This window comes from Styela clava, chromosome 8 (assembly GCF_964204865.1).
Source record: "Styela clava chromosome 8, kaStyClav1.hap1.2, whole genome shotgun sequence".
Taxonomy (NCBI): domain Eukaryota; kingdom Metazoa; phylum Chordata; class Ascidiacea; order Stolidobranchia; family Styelidae; genus Styela; species Styela clava.
The window spans coordinates 9,666,772-9,676,050 of record NC_135257.1 but is presented as its reverse complement, the minus strand read 5'-3'; the positions used below and the strand labels follow the sequence as shown (position 1 = coordinate 9,676,050).

The window sequence follows — 9,279 nt, the reverse complement described above, 5'->3', positions numbered from 1 at the left end:
AGCAAAACATTTTACCGTCTCAAATTAAACCGAACATGTTTCGAAACAAAGCACATCTGTCCACTGTCCAGTCTGTGCCACGAATTACCAGTTTTCAGATACAGCGAGTCAAAACATTTCTCATATTGCCTCCCCAAAATTGTTGTCAAAGATCCTAAGAATCTTTGCATATTCCCAAGCGCCGAATATTATGGGGAATGAAGTAGTATTCTGCGCTTATATTATATAACCCTTAAGACTTGACGAATCGCATTAAAAATTAATTATTATTATTTAAAATAATGACACCCTCCCACGTATCCAAAAATGCTTGTGCTAAGCTTTATACCGTGTGACGAAGCTTCGCAAAGGAATTTTGACAAAAGAATTTTCAGAGAGATTGTCAAAAGTGTAAGGTCGGAAGGAGTGAAGTAATAAATTGGCATAAGTTCTGATTTATTTTCAGACATAAACGAAGGAAAATTAATCAGCTATAAAGCGCACGCCTATGACCAGGTTTCAAACGAATTGAAAGAAAAAAAATTCGGGCGAATTTGGTGGTCACTTTATTACATAAAAATCTCTCAATACACAGCTGGTGTTTATGTTAAGTAGCCTACATATTTTAGGGTTTGCCGTGTGTATAGCAGCGACGCACAACTCAAATGAGGATACGTGCCAACGTTTTCAAGATAATAATATAATCGCGTGCCACTCGACGTTCGAATAATACCCTGGTATTGTGAACGAACTCTTCCTCTCCCCCGGGACGAATAAGTAGGCGAAGGTTGGGACTCTTTTTTTTTCTATTGCATATTTTGAGCCCTATATTCTGCACGTTCATTTCACTTTACGGGGCTAATGCAGAGAAGGGTAAGTGTAGTTTTTATTCAGCGACTTAGCGCGACACACATCTTACCACCAAAATGCTTCGAAAAAACGTTTGTCAAGTGTCCCACTGTATCCCATTATCATTTTGGGCCATTTGTATCTAAAGATTCTGCATTTTAGACTTACTTGTTAAATATTTTAGATATATATCAGTTATTAAATCTGAAATAAATTCATTGTTTTAGTTTTGGATTATGCCTAATTTCAATCAATTGAATTGAAATGAGTTCTGAAACTGCTATTCTCGACGATGACAGTTCTTTGATAAATAGGCCACACGGGTTTTGGGTGCTGTTCAAAAAGAACAAAAAACGATGATGTGATTTTTTCATCCACCAAACTGTTCAGGTCACTCTGTCCACCCACTAAGACAAAACCAACAGTTAAATATTAACAAGTAAAATTTCTAATTCCGACAAAACGCAAATTATTTACTTTTTCGAATCTAAATCTAAAAAATATTTTCGAATCTAGAACATGTTCCATATTGGGCCATGGGTCAAAAGATACCCCAATATTACACAAAACATAACGCATCCATATTCTCTAGGCTTCTAAGCACTTAATGGATCAAACACTGTCGCATTTTGCCCAGCGGACCATGTCCCAGTGAACCCCGGTCCCTTGTTTCCCCACAGAGAACAAATATTTTCAGACTGTCCCACGTCGAGATTAGGAAGGCACACCCACTCGCCAACGTCATGAATATTTAGCAGTTGCGTCGCTCTACTCGGTCGTTGTCCGTTTGCAGGGACGTTGTAACTCACCGAAGGGGGATTCAAACATCGAACTGCATACATGATTCCGGATAATGTATGAGTGTGAGAACTGATTATCCACTGTGCCCAGTGGCCCACCTTTCCCTAGGTCTTAACTTCCGTAACACGCATAACAACAAACTTCACTTAGCATATATAAATACGGGCCACGAACTAGCAATGTGTGAATTAACATGGCGATTTAAATTTATTTCGATGTGAACATGAGTTACTAGGATTTGTTATAAATACAAGAAATACATTTGCCATTTGGACACGCGCGCCCTGTGTTGCGCACCCCTCGTCGATAGCAGATCGCAATAAACTACACAAGAATATCAATGTTCCATATATATTTACTCATTAAGGTTTAAATACCGGTAGTTCCATATTGCTTCTTTTATTGAAAATAAGCTGAAGCATTTTAATTACCAAGGGGAAGTTGTTGTCATGCCCTCTAAAATGGTCTGCCCTGATTTGTGATATAGTTCTATGGACTATCACAATTCATAGGAAAATTGAATAAATTATACATTGCTATACAAAAAAACTAGACTACGAAAACAGCAGCTCTTGTACTAAACACGGAGCGATAATTAGAATTCATCAGTCCTCCTGAGAATATGCTTCGATATGGGTCATGCGGATTTCTTCAGTCGAAACGCCAACGCTCGACTAAAAATGAACACTTGTACTGCCACCGAGCATTTACATATATATATATATATGAACTAAGTCACAGTACTAACTTTAAACACCACAAATTAAGTGCATATATATATAAATATATTTAAAATAATTAATACATTGCACTTTTTCTCGCGTCTTCTGCTAATACTAGTGCATCAATATATCTGAAGGATTTCCAGATCAGATTCTTTTATTGGAAACGCACGCGATACAATTATGGAGAAGGGAGTTTTCAAATATTGACGAGAGGACGTAAATTTACCAAGAAATCATTTTTACTTTTGCTTCATTTGTATACTATGGGTCAGATCAGGATGATGGTGCTCTTGAAGTATGCGCACCAAGATGTCGCATAACCTGAACCCTAACCTGGTACACAACCTGAGTTCAGGTTGTGTGCCATCTTGGTGCGCATATCTCAGGAGGACCAGGATGATGGTACTTTTGTAGCATATATTATTATCAATTGTGAAAGAATGGAAAAACAGCAACGACAGGCTAAAACAACCTCACGCCCTACAAATGTGTATTTTTCAAGTTTATTTCCAACCTACTTAACTTTCAGGCCTCACGACCCCCCGCGACTCTTTTGTAATTCAAACACTTTCTCTCAAACACGGAAGAACCAGTTTCAGTATATCTTCAAAATCGATCATGTATGTTTTCCATCCTATCATCCTTACCCTTTGTTAAGTTTGAGCCAATTGCATAATTTAATACTACTATAAATTCTGTTTTGATTTTTCATTCGAGGGCAATTCATATATATTACGCTTGATCAAGTGACTTTTGCAGTCATAACACCTATTTGAAGAGTCTACGTGCGGGTGGTTAACGTTTCGTATTGTGTAAATCTTGTTTACAAAGGGACTTATTTCAGGGGGAACGAGAGGTGAAAGGACCGAATTTCTATTATAACATAGCAGTTTAGGGATATTCAGTTCACCCACCAGGGGTAAACAACTATACAGGCTTCATTTGTGATATGCTTTGAGTTTTGTGAAAACACCATTTTAGTTCCGGGGTTCATTGATTATATAATTAGCAATGAGTGTTTAAATATCTAAAGATAACTATTGTGTTCGCAGAATAAACGTTGGAGGATAATAGTGAAATATTAGTGTGAAAATGTATTATTATTAAAATTATTATATAAATAATACATGGTCTGACAATATACCCTTAGTCTTGCTTATAATAACTGGACGCTGACACGTTAAAAAAATACACAACTTGCAATTATTCCAGTCACGGGCACCCGACCACCAAGTGCAGTCACGGCATCTCGATATAGTATGTGCTAATTCGTCACGCTATTGGGCATTTGAAGTGTAGTAGACGACATTATGCGACATGGAATTCTGTACTTGTACAAAAAACAGTGAGCCAAAAAATACAACCTTAAAATACTTCTTCGTAATATTTTCTTTGTTATTTTTCAGCTGGGGAAATTTTTGCGCATTGTAAGATACCTTATCAAAACTATCTGCTGGTTTATATTCACGCACAGCATGGGTGGTACACGATGGAAAAATTCTCAAGAATAGCAATATATAGCCGTTAAGTGAAGTATTTGTCGAAGACCTGAATTGCTTCACCCGTCGTGTATTTTAATGAGTCATTTGCACTGAATGAAAGTAGTAAATTTAGGAAATCTATCGTATATAGGTAAAACACACCACTATGTTTGAACACGCAGCATTCATGAGCCCAAAATGAGAACCAGTCTCCAGGAAGTAAATTGGATTCGGTCACGATTCTTTATTTTACTATTATCAATCTGATTTGATGTTAATGTTCTAGGTATTTCTAAAAGTACGGAAATGAGCAACGTTCTTTGAAAAGTTACTTTATTGATATAACTGTGTATCAATCAAGTACAAAACTGTTTTGACGTGAAACTGTGCAGGGTTAGATTGTACTCTTGGTATGTTGGTTCGGCTTACTTCGTTTCGAACAATAAATACCCCTGTGCAAGGAGAATATAGTTTAACAAAAGTTAACGGGGCAAGATAATCTTTTGAATTAGTTTCCGCATTCCATTGCAATTGGTGCTATCCAATATTATATAACATTATTATCATCGCTGACAATGAATAGATTATGTCTGGCAGGCACACTGCGTATATGCTCCATATTTGATAAACATAAATTTTTAACCATTTCGAATCGTCGGGATTGGAAAATCGTTTTATTTTAACGATTCAGACTGAGAATCTAATACTAGTTGTTTGTACAGTACGATGGGCCGTGATAAGGCACAGTGACTTTTTTAATTCGGTATTTTTTTAACTTGCCTCAGAAAAATATAAATAATATATATATTATATATGAATCCTTGTGCGCTGTTTTGTATCACCTATAGATTTTTGTGTGTGCTTGGACTTTTGTATTTACTTTTTGTCTTCTTTAATACTTTCAACCACTAATTCTCGCGATTCATGTTAAGCATAGCAAGATTAAAACTTTCATCGTCCGTGACATTTTACTATATTAAAGGCTTATGATATAGGCTACCAGTCAAAATGGATTTCAGAATTTTATTACTTCAAAATCGCAAATTTTTGATGGTGACAACAGTATGTTTACTTCAACAACGTCGTGTAATAAAATAAATTTTGAATATAAAGAAAGATTCGCAATGTTTTTGTAACTCAAGCAGGTCATTCAAATTCAATGAAGAGTTTCCATCTTTGATATAATAGACAATAAAATAATTCCTGATATCGTTTTATGAATAAGAGTATATAAATTTACCCTTTGAGAACAAAGAATATAAAACCGATGGATTACACAAGTCAACCAATATTTTCTTTCTATTGGATTTTAAAGTTAAAAACGTGTGCTGATAAAATCATTTTAAAAATCAATCACTCTCAAAAGAGGTGCTATTTTAAATAAGGGGAAGTATAATATTTGCTCCCAAATGTTTTCTCTCCTTTTATATTTCTCCATTTTGCTATTGTTAAATATATAACAATAATAAACAATTTGTTCAAATTCGATTTATATGCTTGAACATTGGGAAATCTATATAAATCAGAGATCTCAAATGCTAGTGGCCAGTATAAATCTGATAGTACAGATACATCAGCACAAGTAAGTAAGTGTCGGTCGATAGCAATATTGATATTAGATAAAATTTGTCTTTGCAACACTAGGTGATTGTAATATGTTATATCTTTAAAACAACTACTAAGGGTACTAATAATTGGCTTCATGTCGCGAATTCGAAAATTGGTTTTGCTCAAGGAAAACCTTTCTGAGGGCTTTGATTGTATAATTATTTTTTGAAAAATTATTCTGACCCCCTTATGTTATTACGAAAAATTGAATTAAAGTCTTCTTTTGACTTTACAAAGAATTTATATGGCACTTCACTATTTTAACAATATTATCCACTATAGCATATTTATACTGTATATGAAACTGTTCAAAGTCGAATGACGTGGTATATATTTTTATAAAAATGTATTGAAATGTAATTTATGATTTTAGGATCTAATATATTCTATATTACATTCTATGTAATAATAAATTCACGACATTAGAATTTGAAAATGACAAAGAGATACAAGTGAGTAAACCTCTTATACTGTGTAAGATAAAGTTTACTGTAATGGCACAATTTAATAAAGTAATAGTAAATATTGGTTGTGCACTTTTAAGTCAAACATTATTTTAGCATGTTACGATACAATGTAGTTTTTAACATTATGCATGTGTGTATTGACTTTTTTGTATATATTTTCATAAACACTGGTATTGTCCTCCAGCGTGGGGGAGGCCAGGGTTAATGGCGAATGTGCATAACTAATATTAAAAGACACACATGTACATGTATATTTGTTATAAATAGATGGCAGATGGATGTCGCCGATTCAGAGGAAGATTGGTTAAAGGCGAAAAAGGTTTTGGTAAAGTCATTCCAAAAATATCCTCTGTATGCTCATTTGGAACCGAACGAGGGGAAAAGACCAGAATTCATGCGACGGTATTTGGAAGCAAACTATGACGTAGCAGTCCGTCACGGGAAGGGAATCCTGATGGTTCTAAGATGTCAAGATACTGAAATCAAAACTCAAGAAGGACGAAAGGTAAAAAACAACAATGAAATAAGTCACCGTTAGCGCCATCGTCACATCCTTATTCGCCCAATTTCCTAAATTAAATTATCTGTCAGGCATCCGTAATCGATAAGGTTTTAGAGTGAAATGAAATATTTGTAACTTTTTCTGATGTAGGTATATATATCTATTGTATGTGTTAAAAATAATTGGTATTTTACTTAACGTTTACTGTTATTACATAAAAGACATTTTTTGCCAAGCCTAATCTAAAATTGTTCGCGACTCGACCATTTGCACTAAGTCCAGATCAAGCTTGGTCGAGGGATAATAGAAATAAATAAGGCACAGGAGTACGTAAGTAATAAAATAATAAATCTGATTTTAATACTAAAATCTCAAATTGACCCTTAACAGTGGCAAAGAGTTTTACACAGTCCATATAAAAATATTCTACTCACATCTAGACGGTGTATTTATTTAACCTCCAGATTTTACAATATTTCGAATGACTCTTTCGATTTGAGTTTGCGACAAATAGAACGCCATATCGAATTTGGAGTTAAACAAAGTTACCACAATTTCAACCACCAGCATAATTTTCGGCATTTTCTTTTCATTTTAAATTGCTCTAATTTGGTAAAAGGAAATGAGTTATCAGTCACATTGACTTTAACTGTATATCGCTTGAACTGACGAAAAGTCATTTTAAATAATCGCTTTGGGGGATAAAACAAGTCTGAGTCGAAGTTTGTTTATCAAAGTTACGGTTTATATAAAGAAACAGTGTTATTTAGCTAGAATTATTATTATCGTTTCAAATTTCTGAAAAGTAATATCGGTCACGTGATGCGATAGCATAAAATTACCAATTTTGAGATTATGTTATTAAAAATCCTTTTTTCTTTATTTTTCAGGAGGCGCTGGATATCAGAGGTGCGTTATTATTTGTTCCCCCGGCAGATGATGGGATAGCTTGGGCACTGCAGGACGACAACTTGTATTGGGAAGCTTACAAAAAGTATAAGCTGGCGGAAGTTAGTCAGGATTGTTTGCAACGCGTAATAGAGTGAGCATCGTTTAATATGATTTTTTAACGATTCAGGGATGGTTTCTATCTGGTGATTTCTATCGGTGATAGGATAGTATCGTTTCCGCGTTTTCATGAAAAAGCATATTGGTCGATGCATGAGACATTTTGTGGTGACTGGTTAAATCTAACTTTATGAGTACAGTTTTAAACATAGCATAGGTTCATAGAACGAGTGGGTTTTAGTCATCAATTAAAGCTTTTTTTGAAGACCTTATATTTACATACAAGTCAGATCTGGGTGTGCTGTTTGTCGATAAGATCTCTTTTTTTCGAGTAGAACGTTAAAAAATTCTGTTTGAAATTTTTAAATAGACTTCTTCTTCGTTTTTATTTTAGAATGTTATTGTACGAAAATATCTTGTTTTTAAAATCAGGTACGAATTGTGGGAACAAGAGACCGTCACAAAATTACTACGAAAGGCTCGTGCTCCTATGTGGAATGGTTTATTTTGTGCAATCGATCCCGATCTGTGCTTGCATGGACTAGGTAGTGTAGTTTTTCGAAAAACTGTCGAAATCATGCTTCGATATCAAACGGCAAACGACCAGCACCAGAAGGAAATTTTAATTGAAATGTCAAAGCTACAAAATGGCGAAGCTTGCAATGGCCAAAATTCACTTGTTGATATTCACCGGGATGTCGAAGAAAATCACCCGCAGTCAAATGATGTTGGAATTTTAACGCGTTTGTGGAATATTTTTTCCAGCCATTCACATGAAGATAATGATTCATCAAATATAAAACCGACATGCTCTAAAGAGTTGAAACAAACTCCACAAATAGAGAATTCTCATCGTGAATATTGGATGAAGTTTCTTCATGGACTTGCGCTACTACATCATATGCCAGTTCCAAGCCCTACAACATTACCAAAGCACGAATCGAATGGAAAATGTAGCGATACACCAAATAAAAAACAATTTCGCAGAAAAGTAAGTAATCGGAAAAAAGATATAAAAGAAGACGACGTTCTGTCACCCGAAAATCAAGCGACATCCGGCTCTTTATCAAATAAAGCAGATTGCGATGCTCAAGCAAACAGAAATAATTGCCCAGTGATAGCTGCAATCAGCCACAGTTCGGTAACCTCACATTTTTATGCCAAAAATGGATTTCATCACGTGACAGAAATTCCATATCAACCAGAAAGTTCTAGAGACGATCCCGTTCCTTTTAATGCACACGTACTCTTGATGGACCCATTAAAAACAGGCAAAATTGAAATAATATCGAGTGTTTTTTGCGAAGGTGAAACTGTTGCATTATCGAATACTCAGAATCCCCCATCTGCTTCGATGTGCTCAAGCGATGAGGTAGTGAAAAAGACAATTTCGCCATGATACCTTGTTATTCTGTTTGATTTTAACATTTAGACCTGTTTTAGCCGCGAGAGAATTATTATATATATTTTAATTGCGAATTATTGTAGTATGTGAAACGTAATTGTTATACTTCATTTTACGAACGGTCGTTGCCAAATTCATATTTTTTTTTACATATAATGATGATTATTTGTTTTCATTGGCTTTGCATCCTAACTCGGTATCAGGAAATGTGTAAAATATTGCCAAATTTTATTCACAATATGTGTAAATTCAAATTGCTTATGTTAATATTCTTTCAAATGCAGCTTTTTACTTTTCATTCATTATATTATGTTATGTTCCTAGTATATAAAGTATTCAATTCTTGATTAGGAGTAAACAGCCTGCTGCAATAATGTTGCGACCGCTAACGCGACGAAGGCTGTTTTACTTTTTACGTAACGAGGTTTTAATAAAATCAATTTATTTAGTATAA

The 9,279-nt window shown here is 34.7% G+C and overlaps 1 protein-coding gene across 1 annotated transcript; it reads left to right on the top strand.

The window, feature by feature from the left end:
• The first annotated feature begins 3,417 nt into the window (after positions 1-3,417).
• LOC120345762 (uncharacterized) lies at positions 3,418-9,279 on the top strand. The gene is made up of 5 exons (XM_078115470.1): positions 3,418-5,417; positions 5,817-5,895; positions 6,178-6,415; positions 7,303-7,454; positions 7,853-9,279. Exons 2-5 carry the CDS (start codon positions 5,879-5,881, stop codon positions 8,817-8,819), a joined length of 1,374 nt encoding a protein of 457 aa, XP_077971596.1. The 5' UTR covers positions 3,418-5,417; positions 5,817-5,878; the 3' UTR covers positions 8,820-9,279.